Source organism: Accipiter gentilis, chromosome 32, assembly GCF_929443795.1.
Source record: "Accipiter gentilis chromosome 32, bAccGen1.1, whole genome shotgun sequence".
NCBI classification, from domain to species: Eukaryota; Metazoa; Chordata; class Aves; order Accipitriformes; family Accipitridae; genus Astur; species Astur gentilis.
The window spans coordinates 5,928,052-5,947,142 of record NC_064911.1 but is presented as its reverse complement, the minus strand read 5'-3'; the positions used below and the strand labels follow the sequence as shown (position 1 = coordinate 5,947,142).

The following is a 19,091-nucleotide window of genomic DNA, read 5'->3' as shown; positions in this document are numbered from 1 at the left end:
CATGGTATTATGGCAGTCCACATTGAAAGCTTGCTAAAATGAAGGTCCACACAGCTGTTCATCTCACTGTAAAAGGCAATGAGGCTGCAAAGGCACAATTTGCCCTCAGTAAATCCATGCTGGTTGTTCCTAACCACCTTGACTATCAAGGGGCTGCAGGTGGCTTCCAGGGAGATTTGCTCCATGGTCTTCCCAGGGACTGAGGCTACACTGACCAGCCTGTAGTTCTGCCTGTCCTAAATACGGGCACAATGACCGCTTTTTTTCTAGGTATCAGGAACGTCGACTGCCACAACCTTTTGAGATACTGTTGCAAGGCCAACTCTCCATCAATTGGCCAGCTCCCTCTGATGCATCTCAACTGGTCCCATGGACTTGTTTATGTCAAATTCGCTTAAATGGTCCCTTAATTCAGTCATCTTTTATTACAGGTAATGCTTCACTCCCCAAGATCACTACTTGGCTCAGGGACCTGGGTGGCCAGAGGGCAGACCTTACCAGTAAAAACCAAGGTAAAGAAGATACTGGGTACCTAAGCAATTTGTGTCTCATGCACCTCATATCCAGCTGCTAAGTACCTGCCCCACATTTTTCTTACTTCTCCTACTGCTGCTACTGTGCTTACAGAAGCCCTTCAGGTTGCCCTTCACAGGCCTGGCCAGTTTTAACTCCAACCAAGCTCTGGCTTTCAAATCCATCCTACATGCCCAGGCAGTGTGCCTATATTCCTGATGGGCTGCTCATCCCTGCTTCCATTTGGTATGTGTACTTCTTTTCTGTCTTTGCTATTTCTATTAACCAAGAGCTGCAAGCTCCCTATTTATAACTTTAAACCCTCATTTAGTTCAAAGATACACTCCGGACACAACTTAGTTCCATAGGATTGGTCTGCAGCAAGAAGTTCTTACAAGAAAGGTAAGTTTCAAAACGAGACCCAAACTCTTTTCAGTAGAGTATTATTGATCCAAGAAAGAAAAATAGAATATAAAAGTGAAGTTCATCTACACAGCATAAGCTAATGATCGTCTTCTTTCCTGCCTCCTTTCTCTCTCCTTGTGCTACAAGTTGTATCTAGAAATTATATAGCATTTTTGGTATTTTAAGAAGTGTCAGTATGGCATTCTATTGTGCAATGGCCAACCCTGCTCACACAAATACCCAAATCATAGAAAAAACCAAACAAACCAAAAAAACCCACTTGATAAAAAAAATGTTACTGAGTTAGGAGTCAAAAGAGGCAGTAGAAAAGAATTCCAAGCATCACATTTTATTATATGATAATCAGACATGACCTTCATCAAGATGATTCAGATACAATCAGCCAGTCAAAATCTTACTTGAAATATATTCTAGAAAGAACAAAATTGATACCTTTCTCCATCAGAAAAATTTACAGAGTCTTCTACATTACTTGTTGTAGAATCATTTGCACGTGCTACTGCTTGTGGAATCGAAGCTTTTAACTGTGCGATTTCTGCTTTGAGTTCTTCACATTGACAGGAAATCTGATTTTTTTCCACTTCTAGTAGTTCAATCTGGCAAGTAAATAAAAATAATTTTATATGTGAAATAAAATTGTGGTGGATTAAAATAAAAACAACTTATACAAATTTAAATAATTTAACTTTGCTGACTGCTTTTAATTAACTTTTCAGTGAGATGATAACCTAGACAAACTGGTTTAAAGTAGCCAGCTGTCAGTTGAACCACTGTATGTGTGCTCCCTCTAAACCGGCTCAGTCTCTCTCGTCTTGCAGTCAGAGCCACTCAGAGCCTTGCAGTCTCTCTGAAGTTTTCTTATTTCTGTTCATGGAAGCAAAAACCCAGGAGCTTTTAGGCTAATTTAGTATTTCTTCCCCCTTTTAGGTGGCTTGATTAGTTAGTGGACTGAGCTATACAACACATTTGTGTACTAGAACCGCTATGAAACACCCATTAAAAAAACCCCCACAAATGTAATTGTTAATTTGAAGGATAGATATCACTGTTTTAACAAACATACCTCGCTTTTATATCTGTCTCTCTCAATGCTGCACTTGTCCAGTTGCCTGAAAACATCATCCAGCTGCACAGCAATTTCCTCTACCTCGCTCTTATTTTCACCATCAGCACACTTGCTGCATTCAGTTTTTAAGTTCTGCAGGGTACTGCACTGTTCCTTGAGTTTTGCTATTTCTTCTAAGGCCTGTTCATAAAGAATTGTCACTTCTGCCAACTTTCTTTCATGAACCTTTTCTTCTTCAGATGAAGAAATTGTCTCAGTTGACTGATGGCACATTTCTTTTTTCACATACTTATTATTCATTTCTAAAATCCTCTGTTCCAGTGTTTCTACTTGTTTGGTTAATACTTCACATTTATTTTGGTACATTTCTTTTTCTTTGTTTAATAATTGCAGCCGATTTTTCAGTTCATTTCCAAAATCTACAGATGTCTCAGAAACATCATTAACATTGTGCTGTTTAGTTTCCATCTCTGCCCTGGGAACTTGAATATCGGTGTCATCTTCCACCTCTTCCTTTTTAACAACTATGTTTGGGAGCTCTGTCTGTGTTGATGAGGTCAACTGTTCACTTTTTGGTTCTGAAGTAGCTGCACTGCAAAGTTCCCTGATGTCATAGTTTTCTATCTGCTTCTCCTCTTGATCCAGATTAATACATTCAGTTTTTACTACAGGAACATCAGAATCTGCTGAAGGCTTTGGAGTACTGCTCTCCTCTAAAATAATGACATCTTCATCATCATCATCATCATCATCATGGTTGTTGAATGTTTTGTCATTTAATCGAGGTGTCTTTAAAGACACAGGTGTCATGCAACTAGATGTCTTCCGTTTAAGACTGAGAAGCAAAATATGAAACTGTTTATTGTATTGCTCAAAAAGTGCAAAGTCATTTGTTTCAAACTATGTTTAGTGTTTCTATAAGCACTGTTAAAAACTACCACTCAGTAACTAGAAAGGGACGACGCCTCCCTGCATAGTATTTTAACGTGTGTAGCCAGAGTAAATACCTTTCCTGTAAAAACAAGTGGCTGACATCCACACACTAAATTACCTTCACACATCATTTTAAAACAGACTCAGGCTCAGCATCTGTGGGAACAGCCCCCTGCACCTGTTCCTTAACGAACAGAGGTTAAGGAAAACATACTGCAGTGTGGTTAACACAATACAGTCTTTTCCTAAACAGACAAACCACTAAGCAATTTTCCTTGCAGTGCGCAGTATTTTTTGCTGCATTCACTTTTGTACCTCACAAGGTTTCTAGGTACCTTTAATCAACCTGCTGCTTCCTATAGTCCCGAAAGTGACATATGAATTTTGGCAGCTATCACCTGAAGATGGGACTACACCCAACACCATCATTTTCATTAAAAAGTTATTAATTTTAGAAATAAATAGGAATCTACTTTGTACAGGTTCACTAACCTGTTATCGGAATCAGAATGAGGTGAAGATACTGATCTATTTAAAAGAAGCAGAGGTCTTTTGACAGAAGCATTTGATGTTTCTGGTAAAAGTGATCTCGGAACAGCTTCCTTTCCACTCATGGCTGAGAATGTTTTGAAGTCTTTACTTGAAGACACAGGTGTTTTTAAAAACATTTCATTATTGATCTGTACGGTAATATTCATTAAGAATGAAAAGAAACAGACATTAGTAGATTCTTCAGAATAGGTTTAAGCAGTTCTCCTAAATATCTGCCAACACCTAAAACTCTGACTGACGTTTCTTATGTATGGTACAAGGATCTCCTTGAACCTGGGCTCAGTATTTTGCATTAAGAAAGGCTAAGTTAGCAAAACTTGCACATTGCAAACCCCAGTTTTCTTAACTTAATGATTGCACAACCCCTCCCCCCTCCATCCAAACTCTACTGATGTGTGTGAAGTATTTCCTTCATGTTGGTTTAAGACATGAAACACACTAGAAAGCAGCAACTTCTATATCATAATTACAGACTTCTGGGAGATTTCTCGGAGGACTCTGAATGCTGTACGCCAGCTGCACACTCCTCTCCATGCACAGATTTATTGCTGTTAGAAAGCAACTTTCTGATCTTACAAGTCTTTCTCTAGAAACAGCTATTTTGAAGTACCCTGTAGAATCTCAGGCAAGAGCTTCTCCCAAGCTGCATCTCTGTCTTAAGTCTGACCATCATACACAAAGTATGGGACAGCCATCTCTATTAAAGCCGCTCGTAATTAATTCAGTTTGTCTAAAATGAACAATACTTTACTTTCAGAAAGTACTTTTGTACTTGGATAAAAGTAATGGCAGAAAAATTAATACAATGAAGTATATAGGTTAAAACAGCACATGCAAAATCTCCTCTCCAGAAACAGTGATCTTAGGTTAGCACTTTACTTTGAAAGCAACTTAAGCTAAATCACATTTAGGAAATTCCGAGTTACAATCTAGACATTCTCATCACTCAACCATGTTGATTTGCATTTAATTTAATTTGAATTTGAGTGCCTCCTTGCAAAAGCACAGCTACTACAAGTCTGTCCATGCCCACCCCCTGCCACAGTTTTAAGGGCATCTTTAACTTTCATATCCTCATCACATCTCTCTACAATGAAACCACTTTCAGTAAGTAGCTGTCATTCCATAAAAATAGGTATGAGTGACTGACATCTTTTCTAGTACTATTTTGTGAGAGGGCTTTGTCCCTCTCAAACTCTTTAAGTACTACATAGAAAGCAACGGTGTATTTTCCATCATTGGACAGCAAAGATGGGGGATTTTTGGTTTACTAATAGTGAGCATAACCTGCACAACCGTCAAAACAAAACAGGATGTTGAACCAGTCACTTGGCCACCAGCTAAAGCAAACTCTTAACTCAAAGCCTGGCCTATTTGATCAAACTGCATAGTACTGTTGCCAGCAAGAATAACTCTGCAACCAAAGTCAGTTCCTATCAACTTCAGGAGTTACCTGGTGGCTGTATTCTAGTCGCTTCTTCAGTTTTTCCCTGTCTCTTCGCAGCAGCAAGGAAAAAAAATTAAGAGCTTAGATTCAAAATGTTAATTCATTATTAAACCAAACCAACCTCAAAAACTAAAAGCAAACACAATAGTCCTTATCTCAGCTAGATACAATAAAGTTCTAACGAACATATTCTGGTTTATTGAATGAAAATTTTCTGCATGAACTTAGAAGCTAGTATAGCTTAAAGTTAGCTTCACTTCAAACAAGTTCTCTCTCAGATTAATATTTAAAATTGAAAAAAAACCCCAAACTCCCACTTCTAGAATGCTCACCAGCATTAACTAAAATTATCCAAGTCAGGTTTTTTCCATACACTTTAGCTAAGAATCCTCTCCCTTATTCTTGAATAAATGTATTGAGGTATTCAGCTGCTTCAATGTGGACCTTGAAAACAATAGTTACCTAGACAAGGTCTCCTAACAGCCCTAGTAGCTTGCTGCTCTAACATCCCAAACTGTCCTCATATTGCTTAGTACTAGGAAACAATGCCCCTCTGAGAGCTGTACTTACTTAAACACCAATTGCTACATTGCTCTCCTTAGTAGTTATTAAATGAGAGAGGCCCCTTTTGTTACCACTTTCCTAATTTTGATTTAGGAGGGCAAACGGGCATTAAGTCAAAGAGAGAAATTTGAATATAATGTCAACATGCTAGTAACAGAGAAAAGAACAGTGCTATTCACCTATTGACTGCTACAATCAAGTCTTGATTTCAGGGCACTATTTTCTGACTGGATATATTCCCAGAAGAGTTGTAATTATACCACAGACAAGAGAAAAGGGCATTTAGTTTTCACATTCCTTTTCTAGTGTTGAGACACTTGTAAGAAAGTCTAGTACTCACTTTTTTTTGTAAGTTTTCTCATATGTAGGATGTATTAAGTCATCATCTTCTGGTTCTTCTGGCACATTACAATTCCTGAGTCGAGGAGAAAGAAAAAAAACCAAACCAAAACCCCATGACAAAAAGAGCTTAACATCCATGCTTACAACAGGTGATAAAATAAGAACTAAAAGCAGTATTTAGATATTCATCAAAATCTAATTTTACCGGAATTGTGGGTCAGGGTTCAGTGAGCAGTACCACTTTTCTGGCAAGTGCTCTATTCCATCTGGCAGCTTCCGCCATTTCAGACATGCATCACACTGTACCCATGTCTGATCAGGCTGTTTTCTGTGATGGAAAAAATATCAGAATGTTCACATGAAAAGTTCATTTTCATGACTGAGTGTAAAACAGTAATAAGAGTATGTAAAATTCTTTTATTTCGAAGTGATACTCACTGTATCTCCTCAACTGGCAAAGCTAATGGATATTCTTCATTTTTCTTTGTTTTCATTTCATTCCAGTAATCATTAAGCTTTTCTCCTAATGCTGCTATTGTAAGTCTAAAAAGAAAAGTTTTTAAAAGACCATCTTAAATAATCAAATACTAGCACAGAAAGAATCTTTTTAAACTACAGTGAAAGAACAAACGTATGAACCACTCTAATATTTCTATTGCACAACAGTTAAGCTTTTTGCTTTTAGAAAATCCTATAAACTAGGAATTGTGTGAAGTCAAGCTTGTCAGCAAAGAAATTACTGGAAAGATGAGTTGGAGCACAGTCAAAGACTGAAATCAAGAGTGCTCAATTCAGAAGCACTGTGAATGTACAGTGCAAACCCTGAAGCTACCTCACCAATTCAACCTCAATCATAGAAGAAAAAAGTACAAACCCACCTCTGTCAATCCAGCGTGTGTATTTGTATATGTGTATGTGTATTTGTAGATGTATTTGTGTATGTCAATCCTAGCTGTGTATTTGGCTGATATTTCTGTACATCCATTAACTGCAGGTTCATGGCTACCCTATGCTGATGTACAATACTACATTGAGACTGCAAGCACATGATCACTTTAACGTAGTACAAAGTCTACATGCTTCTAAAAGGAGCAGGCCAGTCTTACCCTAGGTTAATTTTTAGCTGGATTAGTTTCCTGATCGGGGCTCATAGTGCAGCTCAGTGACTACCAGAGCTGGCACACACAGGAGGGAGTGGTGCGGAAGAACAACAAGCCCCACAGGTGAGGTAGAGATAAGACTGCCTCTTGTCAGCATGCTGAATTTATGTCAGAGTAAAGTGGCTGCATAACCAAAGCCTGAAAGTTAGACCCTCCCTGCTTCTCTTATTCCAACACCTACACCACCCTGTCCCTTGAACTAATACAAATGATTGTGCAGTGAACTAATCTGACCTAGAGAGTTTTAATCTAGATCACCTCTGGACCCAAGTCATGAATTTCTGTGCCAAAAAAAGGAAGCACCACAAGGGCAGAAATGAGCAGCAATGCATGGATGGGATCACATCTCTCTTCAGAAGAGGGAAGAAGGGCAGGTCAGCTTACACTGATCATGAAATTACAGCATCAGTTTTATGTTTCTGTTTTGGGCTGGAAAGTTACATTTTAAAAACCTGTACTCTTTGCAGAAAAACCTTTCTAAAAGATCTTTCAAGTGTAGTATCTCTATGCCCACATTACAAGTGTTTTTAAAAAGAAACAAGTAAAAAGCATTCGATGCTCACTGTGCCAGCCTGTGGGAACATAGTGCAAACCTTGGTCAACACCAATGACTATCCTACAGTGTTGCTAATTCCTGACCCTCTGTCAAGGGAACTGTTAGTGCCACCACACCAGTAATGGTTCAGGGAACATCTGCATTGAAAAAACTAACACAAGAGCTATTTTCCAGTTTGACCAATTCCCTGATCTGCTTTACCATGTGTTCTTCTTAACAACTCTGCTAGCACAATGGTAATAGAAACACAGGAACTGCTTAAAGCTGGCAATACCACTACAAAGAGCAGCACAAACTGTTGGTATCGTTTAAAGATACAGACAGATTGAACCGTAGCGGCTGTAGCAGCTATCAGGCTTGCTGCTCCTCCTCCAGAAGGCTGCTGTTTCAACAGCACGAATGACCAGATTTATCTTCCTATAGCTCCTCAGCTGCTGCAATTAACAGCTCTGTTTATTACAGCACTCTGGTGTGGTTTCTGGGTTATCTTTATATGCAGAGCTGCATATAAATCAGCAATTCAGGAAAGGTGGTGTGGACAGCTCAGCTTGCCAGTGGAAGCTGAACCACAACTCATTGAAGGTCAAAACATGCAGCTTGAAGAAGGTAATGACTTCTCCTGCCAAAGTTTACCCCACCTGTGTTTGCAAGTCAATACCTTAAATTTCTAAGTCCACACTGAAAGCAAGTGTTAGGGCACACAGAAGTGCCTGCTCCTTTAAGGGCATATGGTCAAAGAAGCCATAAACAAGAACATACAGAGACAAACCTGACTGTCAAGGGAGGTAGTGATAAGAACAAACCTGGCTGATTACACTAACTGGTAAGGATATAGGGAGTGTGAGAATGTTTATTTCTTCTGTTGGGAGGATAAGGAAAGGGAAGGGGACAAACACAGAGAGTCATAAGACCCGATCAATTAGCGTTAACAAAGACAATAACCAGAAACAAACCTGGTCAGTCACACTAACTGACAGGCTATCAAGAAACTGCAGGCAAACTGCAATTTTGCAACTGATAAGGATGCAAACCTGAGGGTCCAGGATGTTTGGAGGGGGTCGGTGGAACTATGCCAACTGATGAAGCAATGTGCATGGGGAAGGGGGAGCAGGGAGGAACAACGGGAGGGGTAAATAGAAAAGGGTATAAAAGGAGCTGGTTGCATGTAAAACAGGTTTGGTCAGTACAGTTGTCTGGCTGAGCCCTGTGCCTGATCCCCACAGTCTGTCCTATCTTCTTGTATCTTCTTATTTAACATTTTCTTAATGCTCTACATAATCTCATTCTCTAGCCCAAGCGTATGTGTACGGCAAGGACTAAGTGCCAGCTACTGGTGAGAGCTCTGTGTGTTTGAGTGGATTTGGTGCCAACTCCTGGAGTCAAAACTGGGTGTGTGGTGTCAGCTGCAAGTGCAAGTGGGGGTCTCAGCTGCCACCCACTGAGGCAGGAACGGTGTGTCCTCCCAAAAAAAGTGCCTGGGGTGGACCAGCATGAGTGAGGGACTCAGTGCTGGCAGCTAGAGCAGGACTGTGGGTCACAGCCCACATGCCTGGTGCTGGCTGCTGGTGGGGGGACGAGTGGCTGCATCTTCTCCAGTCCCGGCGAGCTGGTGTGCATGTGTATTTGTTAACAAACTCCAAACTTGACTCAGCAGTGAATAGGAGACCACAAGTCCAGGCAGAGCTATCAGGCAGGGAAGGGCTCATGCTGGCATACCCAGGGAGACTTGCAAATATGGAGTGTCTGTGTGAGTGCACACGTTTGCTAGCCAACATCAAACTGTACTAGCCAGTGCATAGGGGACCTGTAAGTAGGTAACAGGGCCTGGGATCCAGGCAGGGGTACAAGGATGACAGAGGGGTCGTGCCAGTACTCAGGGGATCCACAAATGTACATGTGCTTGTGAACCTAGAGTGTCACGTGTGTGCCTTCACTGTGAGCTTCTATCTGTACAAGCCAAAGAGGAGGAAGGGGACTTGGCTGTGTTTTAAGTGAGTCCTATATGTAAGTGCACCTTGTCTGCAGCAGTCTGTGTAACCAGCCATTTCAGTGTCCTCTGTGTGTGTGTGTCTCTGGGACATGTGCTCAGCTTTGCTACTGGTTGAACCTGAAAACAGGAAAGTGGCAGTTGCATCCCTCAGCCTGGGCAGAAACCCTGGATCCCCAGGCTGGGCTCCAGTGGCTGTGCAGGAGGGAGTCCTGGGACAGAGGTGCTGGAGAAGATGGCTGCTCCTAATACCCCTTAACATGAAGCAGCACAGAAAACAGAAAATAGGCTTGTCATCATGAAAGGAAAGAAAGTAATACAGAGCGGAACAATTCTCAGGGTTTGTATTCAGATAATTTTCCCTGGGCAGTTTTTACACCTTAGCCTGAAAACTGCTTAGGGAACTCATCCCCTCTAGCCTTTCCTCCCCCACACGCCCCTTTCCACAATGCCAGCACAACTGATTCAAAGCAAAGCAGTGTGAACAGACTAGGAAATTCACCTGGCTTAAAACCAATTATAATTTCTGAAAATTTTAAGTCAGACTAGGTTCCCAATCTGGTTCACAGTTTAACTATAGGAAATATCACACTAGATACTGACTGATGGAATGGATAGAGATATGTGAAAAAGTGGCAACCCTGAGTTAGAAACAAAAACTGAAACAGTGTCCTAAATCACTGCTGCCTTCAGGATGTCAGGTACTTTAAAGGTCTATCAGGTAGCAGAGGATTTGAGGTCATTCAAGGCCACTCTTAGGAAAGAAATTGAAAAGAAGGGCTTAAAAATATCCAACAACGCTTTTCCAAAAAAAGACCAAACAAAATTTGTTATGAAAAAAAGTTGATAGTGTGGGATTCATGTATCACAATTTTAGTCATGTACCATACAAATATCCACATGTCAGTGAGTTATTCTGCGCTCATTCTACAATGAGCGAGGGGAAGAATTGCAACCAACCACTTTTAGAGCACTTGCTTTAAAATGATGTGTATCATAGGCTAGACTTCAGTGACTGCACAATGAATGCAGTATGACCACTGTATATGTAAACAACCCACCCCTACTGTTCAGAACAGTCATGCAGTTTAATGATGGAACATAAGCTTTTATTCTTACTACTTAGAAAAGAAGCCGCCTTTATTGTCAGGTATGTCACAGTGAACAACACTATTCAATAGACAGTCTACATAAAAATATACATTTACCTGTATTCATTTGTGTAGTCAAAATCTTGTTTATTATGAGTTGGTTTTAGGAAGTTGCATTCAATAATCCCAACTACACCAACACCCATGTTGTTTGCCTGTAAGAAATTAAGATCTATCAAGAAAAACTGTGCTAATACTGCAAGAGTTTGTCAGATGTAATTATAAGCTATATATACACTAGGTAAAAACTCTTCCTCTCAAAAAAAAAACCTCTTGTCACAAACCCCCTAAATAAAAAAAAAAACCTCTGTTTCACCCCTCTTTTTGTCCTGAAAGATATGCCCAGGCCTGTATTTTGTGTATCAAGCTTACTTTCAAAAACAAACATCAAAACAACTGCATACAATTTAATACAATTTTTAACTGCTGTACAAACTAAAAAAGGTGGTTTTATAAAGGATACATTAGTATCCTCGTTTTCATCTGTATTCTTTTTTAGAGTCAGTGTTTGAGTGAAAATGATTTCTAAAGATTTTTAAATATTTTTGAGCTTTAATTTCTTACCTTTAACTGACAGCCAACTCTCTCATAAGCTTTGATGAGTCTGTTTTTATGGTACATCATTATTCCATAATGATCTTTGTTTCTGCAGTTAAATCCAAACGTAATTCTTACTGTTTTAGCCTTTTACCAGATATTAAGGAAAAATCTTGTTAATCTCATGTAACACAAAAAATATAGTTACTCTGAGTGTTCCTTCTAAGTTGGGTCCTGGAACTTTCTTTTTTTATATTGAGATAATTTCTTCAGTATGTATTTACAAAAAAAACCCAAAAACCAAACCAAAAAAAACCCACATTAGTTTAACTGCAACTTACCCAGCAGAATCCAGACAGATTACATATAAAGTCACATCATTAAATTCAGCATGCAATGATGTAAATATTAGCAAAGGATACATTCAGAAATTTTGGCCTATATATATCACGTTCAATGAAGGCAAGGCTTTTCGAAACCAGCTGTGTTTTCACTTTCTGTCCTCGCAGAATGATCTGCATTGTTGGCTTCAGATACAAAATACTGCAATAAGCCTACAAAACATAGAGTAACTGCTGTTACTAAAAAAAGCCCCAAACATCAAGATATGAATATTTTTACAATACACATTATCTTTAGGAAGAGAAACTCAAGTTTTAATTAAATTTTATGAAATGTATTTTTTTCCAACTTGAATCTGGAAAAATAGGTAATGCAAGTGTGCATAATAAGCATACATATATCAGAAATTAAATAAATAGCAACTGAAGGACAACTTTTATGAATACAAGTTAATTGGGTGTCTGAAGATACATTTTTACCACTAAAAGAGCTCTCAAACACACAAGCCTCTCTTTTTTTTATCCCCTACTGACAGCTTAAAAATTATATTACAACCTTTAAAATAACAAAAAAGTGTGTTAACTTTGTTCCAAACAACTGCATATTATCATAGCTTGATAATAGCTATGCAATCTTCTTATAAACCTGTAGATCTATGAATTTTAATTTGCATTTATCATTATATTTACAACTTTTAGTAATTGAAGTGGATATAGGACTTCAGTGAGTCTTAGAATAATTTAAGGTTTTAGTTCAACTGCAATAATACTTTCTAATACCATCCACAAGAGGTGCCCAGAACACCCACTAATTCCCGATGTGCTTTCTTACAAAAAAAAGCCTTCAAAGCTTATGAATCAATAGCGGAGACAATGGTCATATCAATTACCCTACAGAAAAGCCTTGTCCCTGTCTCCCTGCATGTATTCAAACAACAGAGCTGCTTCCCAATTCCTTTACCTCTTTTCGAAACCTAGAAATGACACTGTTTTAAAAGATCCACATGGGGATAGCATCAGTGCTATATGCACGTATACCTGCACTATGATGGACTGTTTACTGTGCTGACAACCACACCCCCCCTACTTAATTTCTGAAGCTACTGATTGCATTTCTTTCTTAATCCTTAGTGGATAATGATGGCTACATTTAACAGCAAAAGTTATGTACAAGACTATATAAATCCCAGTAATTTTCTTCTAAATAAACAGCAAATGTTTACACAAGTTCACAAATACATTCCACCTTCAATTTTCAAAATTAATGTTGACATATTGCCCTAACATTTAAATTCTAACATTTGTCCTTCCCCAGTCAACACTTCTGTAGTATAGTACATTACACTAAAAAAAACCCAAACACCCTCCAGCTTCCAAAAGTAAGCAAACAAATTTTAAAAGATGTTATACATACTCGCAGTGAGTAGTCACTTTCTGGAACAATCTGGTCCAGTCTCTCTTGTTTTTTGTACCCTCTTTTGCCTGTTTCATCTAAGTCTTCTGGAATTCTGATGTCGTATTTATCCTTGTCAAAGTCAAACTCTGTTTTTTCATTTTTATCTCTAAGAAATAAGATTTAAAAAAACCATACTAATTATGGAAAAAAGAAAATCCACCACAAGATAAGATATTGTGGCACATCCAGCGGGTATCACAAGGACGCAAGAGAAAGGGAATTCCTTTGAGTCATGCTGGTTTTCCACATAGATTTGCTAAAATTCACATAAACAAAGTTCACCAGTTCCTTTCTGATATCCAAGGAATACAAGTGAAGTGAAAGCAAGTGAGACATTGATGAATTCTAACTTAAACAGGTCACACTTAAAAATAAAAGCTGTCAGTATCAGTTTTAAATTCTGGATGGACCAAGACACATGCATACGTTCTAAACACAAAATTTCTGAACACTACTGATTGCCTTCCTAAGATTTTTAATGCTGCAAAAATGACACCACAGCTTTCCAACTCGATAATTATCACAATTTCTTATTGGACCACTCACTACATGTATACACTATATTTAGTTGCAGATATATACATTGCAGTATACTGGCAGTACCTTTGCACACAACATTGAGATATAGCATAGTTGGCAGAAATATTCCAGAAATAAAGTCTTTTAATACTGAAACAGCTCCGTTCTTTTTTTTTTTAAAGTAGATTTCATTACAACTTATCAGAAACAACATGAATCCCACCAAAAGTGTTCTTTCCCACAACTTCCCACGAACGCACTCCAAAATTCAGAACATGAAAGTTATCCTGCCCAGTCAGCTGAGTTCACAGTATTTTCTTTTGCTCAAGCAATGACGTGATGCACATTCCTAAAAAAGTTCATATCTAAAACCAAATGAAAGTCTACCTGGGCAATGCAAATTAGTTTCTGAAGTGTAAAGGAGGTCAAGTTTTTCTTATGTAGCAGGTGGCAAGGGGAAACAACCAGAATCAGTAATACATCTGTTACCTCCAGCTTTCTTATACTAAAATCTCCTAAGCTAAGAGTGATTCACGGCTCTAATACTTGCAAGAAATTAATGAAATAAAAAAACCCCAAACTTTTCACCTGCTATAATTGACTGTAACATTTAATCTATACTCATTCAGGTGTGGCTTCCTGCCCCCCCCTTTTCTGATAGGCAACAATAAAGATAAGAAACTGAAAACCAAGCTAATTTCTTGCCAACTCCATAGGACCGAAGCAGTTCAAAATTGTTTCCTATGGATACCTTGTTATTTCAGGTATTTAAAACTACAGTAAGCTAAACACTTAAGAACACAGTACAAGACAATATTCCCAACCAATTAGTGCTGTCACAGTTAAAGACATGCTAAAGCTTTTCTGGACACACCATCAGACAGGTTCCCTGCTAATACGGCAGAAGCAAAGATGTGAAAGAAAGGGAAACAAGATGGGAAGTGATGACACCCATCTGCCACTGCTACAGCAATAGCCGTTTAAATAAAAAAAAAAAAGGCAACAAGCAAGTCAAAGCTAGAAAAGGCTGGAAATCTATACTACCATGAACAATCCCCCAGAGTCAAGTAGATAAATACACACAACCGTATGTATTTACTTGGATTTCTATTTATTTTATGATAAACAGTTAAGAAGTTTAGAAAGGCCTAAATCGCTCTAGAAGGATACTGCTGACTCCAAACTTAAAAAGACAGTAATACTTGCCTGTACATGCAAATATTTTTTGTTTGAATTTTTGCATTTGTAATTTTATAGGTCTGAAATAACAGATTTATAATTTATCTATTTCAATCTTCCTTCTGGAAAAAGCAACAGTATCTTATCTTAAAAGTCCTTTACATTTTCCTTCCTTCTGCTTTATTACTTGAGATATTAGCAACAGTTCTGACGCAACATTACAGCCCTTCAACCATGCAAGTCTGAGCCTAGTTTCCCAGTTACAGCTAACTGTCCACAGTCTTTTGGAATTATTTCACAAAAAACCCCAACCCTTGTACGTTTGCATACACTCAGAGCTAACATAAACTAAATGAGAGATACAAGAGACTGGACTTCATCTTACCTTCTAAGATTCCAAATGATAATTCTTGTTCCTTTTTTCCCTATTATAGCATCTAGCTCTGCCAGTAATTTCTCCTCAGTAGAAAATAAAGAATGTGTTAAGATGGCTTTGAGGCTGTTTTTGGATTCTGTTGGATCACTGATCTGTCGTAAGCATTATGTTAAGGAGAGTAACTCTGAATGAAGTAAGCTTTCAGAAGATAAGGAAACTTCTGCAACAGTACTCACTTCACAGGTTCTCATTCCACATCTCAGAGCTCCAACAAATTTAAAAGCTTTAACAAATTATAGCCTTCCTTGCATCTTACAATTTATTTGGGGTATACATAAGGCTAGCCAAGGAGATTTCCTTTACTGATATTATCATCCAAATTTTGCATGTACCCACAACTTTTCTTCAGAAATTGTTAAAAGGATATGTTCGTTGTTGAATGTCACTATAGGAACCATGACATGTTCTGCTTTTGTGACTTCAAGGAAAGTCTGAGATAACAGGCCCACACTCATGGTTTCTCCATTCTTGGTGAAGACTATTGCATCTTTTCCCAGGCGCATGGACCCTGATTTAAACCCATTTCCATACAGTCCCACTGGAACACGGCCATTCATCACAGATTTCTCACTGAAGCCAAAGCTGAAACATAAGAAAACATTAGAAGAGTGTAAAAGGCCCTATAAAACTTGATACGTGCCAGACTTACCAAATTAGACTTAAACACAATGAGTTTATCTCGTTTTAGAGACCAGGGTCTACTGTACTATTAAACAATGTACAGTTCAGCAAATCCTGAAAGTGAGCCATATAACAGTGCTAAAACCACACTGCAAGAATTCAGGGAAATTTAGTTTCACCTTAAATATGGGAAAGAAATATCATCTCTCTGGAAGTATGCACTAAGCATTCTTACAGGATTCTAATAGTTATCCTGTGGCTTCACAATAAATACTAACAAAAGCCCCTAAAGATTCCCCCCCCCCCCCACTTGCTTGAAAATGTGTGATCTACAAATCTTCCATTAGTAACTACACATTACATTTAAAGTAAAACGCGTAACTGTATATGGAACGTGGAATTTAGCAAGCAAGTTATTAATTATGGTATCCAACAGAAAAAGAGAAATAACAGTTTGAATTCAAGCTTGCTCAAGTTTAAACCCAGAGATTTATCTGCAGGCAGAGCAATCTCATACTAAAAGAGCAACTGAACAGCAACCTCTTTACTAACTGTAGAAACAAAAGTTGCAGAAAGATCACTTGAAACCATATGGAATATTTAAAGATAAATAGACAAACAACATCAACATGATTACCATTCCCTTGAGTTTCCCACAATACCTTCTATTTTCAATACTTCAAAGGGTTTGAACTGAATCTCGCTTTTTCTCTTGCTCGCCAAGTTAAACTAAAGTAATCTTGATTAAAAAAAAATAATAATAAATTAAATTCTCCTTAGCTCCACTCAAGGACACTACAGAGAGTTTACACAGCACAACCACTGCACAGAAAGTTAAATGGGAAGGTTGACAGAAAGGATAAGAGAAAATTATGAGATAAAAATATACTGACAAAGTTGTATGAAAGTTTTGCTAGCATCTGTCTATTCTAGAGTCTCATGTGGATAATTGCTCACCTTCAGAAATGTTAAGTTTATGAACAAAATTAGTCAATTACATATGAGAAAAAGTAGCAAGCTGAGCAATAACAGAACTAGAAGCTGGAATTTTTACAAGAAAAAAATTGCAAAATAAGTTATCCACCTTAGCATTTTGTGTAGCTTCTCTGAGTTCATACCATTTCCATTATCAGTGAACGTCAAGCAAATATTGTTGTTTATCACTGTTTTGTCTATCCATATCTGTTTAGCGCTCACGTCTGGATCATAAGCATTATCTGAAGAGAAAGAAAGCAAACAAGGGTGGGATACTAAAATGCAAAAATTAAACAGTTTAAGTGAGAACATATTTTAAAGTCTTTAATTCCAGTGAAGATGTCAGATAGTAACTCCTCCAAAGCTACTTAAACCCACATGTAGCACACAACAGAGCCTTATCTAGCAGAAATACATATATAATCAATCTGCTGAATGTTAGTCTAGTCTTGCAACACTGCCAAACAGCTATGCGGAACAGCCGTCCCTAACTTTATTATGGTGCTATGCTTGCACATATGTTTATTTGGTGAATATGGCAGCCTAACATAGTTCCCTAATCATGGGCCTATGACGCTGAAAAGACATGCTAAACTAATGGGGCTCTAAAATTGCAGCCATTTTTCAGCTCTGCAGTAGGGTATGTAATACAGTTGCACAATTTTTGTGCTGGCACAGACATAAATTTCTCAGCCAAGTCACTGCATACTACTCAACTTTGACACAGAAGCAAGAAGCCATAATTTTTAATAAAGTAAATGTTATGCTAAAACCCAAATCTCCTAAAACCCAATCTTCTTTATAGTTGACAATATTAAATCAAAACATTACAATGAGATAGCTGCATTAAAACCTGGCAAACCTTGTGTTTTGGGTTTGTGTGGTGTGGTTTTGGTAGCAGGGGAGGGGCCACAGGGATGGCTCCTGTGAGAAGCTGCCAGAAGCTTCCCCGGCTCCAAGTCAGATCTGCCTATGGCCAAGGCTGACCCAAACAGCAACAGCGGTGGTGCCTCTGTGATAATATATTTAAGAAGGGGAAACCTGCAGCGAAGAGTGCAATGTGAGAGAAAGACCCATGCAGATACCAAGGTCAGCGAAGAAGGAGGGGAGGAGGTGTGCCGGAGGAGGCGATGCCCCTGCAGCCCGTGGTGAGATGGCAGGCTGTCCCCCTGCAGCCCACGGAGGGGAGCAGGGGAGCAGATGCCCACCTGCAGCCCGTGGTGGAGTAGCCCACGCTGGAGCAGTTGGGTGCCCCCAAAGGTGGCCGTGACTCCATGGGAAAGTCCACGCTGGAGCAGTCTGCTCCTGAAAGACTGTGGCCCATGGGAAGGTGGAGCCATGCTGGAGAAGTTCATGGAGAACTGTCTCCTGTGGGAGGGACCCCACGCTGGAGCTGGGGAAGAGCGTGAGGAGTCCTGCGCCTGGGGAGGAAGGAGCGGCAGAGACAACGTGTGATGAACTGATGTTTCCTGTCCCGCTGTGCTGCCTGGGGAGAGGAGGTAGAGAAACTGGGAGTGGAGTTGAGCCCAGGATGGAGGGAGGGGTGGGGGAAAGGTGTTTTAAGATTTGGTTTTACTTCTCATTACCCTGTTTTGATTTGATTGGTAACAAATTAAATTGATTTTGGTTTTTTTCCCCAAGTTGAGCCTGTTTTGCCTGTGGCCATAATTGGCAAGTGATCTCTCCCTGTCCTTGTCTCAACCCACAAGCTTTTCTTTCTATTTTATACTCCCCATCCTGCATTGGGGGACGAGTGAGTCAGTGGCCTCATCATGCTTTGTTGCCAGCTAGGCCTAAACCACAACAACTTGCCTGAAAACAACACACAATTTCCCAGCTATTGCAGGTGACAGTAACATAGAGGCAAAAACTTAGGTGGAGATGAGCAGCTCAAATGTGAGAATAGAAAACGAAACCAAGACAAGTTTCTACTTTCATTTCCTGTCTCCTAAGCAGCTGTTGCAATATTTACTTTCTCCCAGCCATGCAAACATCTCTACTGACTGGCTCTCAGGAAGCTAGGTTATTCTCTACAGTGCAGACAATGACACATCATTAATATGCATGGATGCAACAACATCTTACCTGCTGCAGGCCTGCAGGCTTTTTAATTGGGAAATCAGATTTGAAATACTATCACAACTTCAGATAATCAAATCTGAGACACTAAAAAAAGGCAAGCAAAAAACCTGAAGCCAAATTTCCCATATCCCAGATACTGCTGTGAAATATAAAATTTTGACTCCAGAGGCACAGGAGATTTAGGTGAAAAAACTGTTGCTGCTCTGCTACCACATCCATATTAACAGAGCTAAGTGTCACAAATACAT

General features: G+C 39.0%; 1 protein-coding gene across 4 annotated transcripts in view; it reads right to left on the bottom strand.

Moving 5' to 3' along the window:
- Positions 1–19,091, bottom strand: part of MORC3 (MORC family CW-type zinc finger 3) — a 36,251-nt gene that overhangs the window by 4,382 nt on the left and 12,778 nt on the right. For 3 of the 4 annotated variants that reach the window (XM_049834764.1, XM_049834766.1, XM_049834767.1), the window contains 14 exons: positions 16,871–17,003; positions 15,535–15,747; positions 15,115–15,264; positions 12,990–13,137; positions 11,657–11,788; positions 11,262–11,381; positions 10,755–10,852; positions 6,282–6,386; positions 6,049–6,171; positions 5,842–5,916; positions 4,944–4,986; positions 3,431–3,618; positions 2,003–2,840; positions 1,372–1,535 (listed from right to left, as the gene is read on the bottom strand). In XM_049834764.1, the coding sequence (XP_049690721.1) occupies positions 1,372–1,535; positions 2,003–2,840; positions 3,431–3,618; positions 4,944–4,986; positions 5,842–5,916; positions 6,049–6,171; positions 6,282–6,386; positions 10,755–10,852; positions 11,262–11,381; positions 11,657–11,788; positions 12,990–13,137; positions 15,115–15,264; positions 15,535–15,747; positions 16,871–17,003 (2,530 nt within the window). The remainder of the gene's footprint in view (positions 1–1,371; positions 1,536–2,002; positions 2,841–3,430; positions 3,619–4,943; positions 4,987–5,841; positions 5,917–6,048; positions 6,172–6,281; positions 6,387–10,754; positions 10,853–11,261; positions 11,382–11,656; positions 11,789–12,989; positions 13,138–15,114; positions 15,265–15,534; positions 15,748–16,870; positions 17,004–19,091) is intronic. The other variant, XM_049834768.1, reaches the window with a different exon arrangement.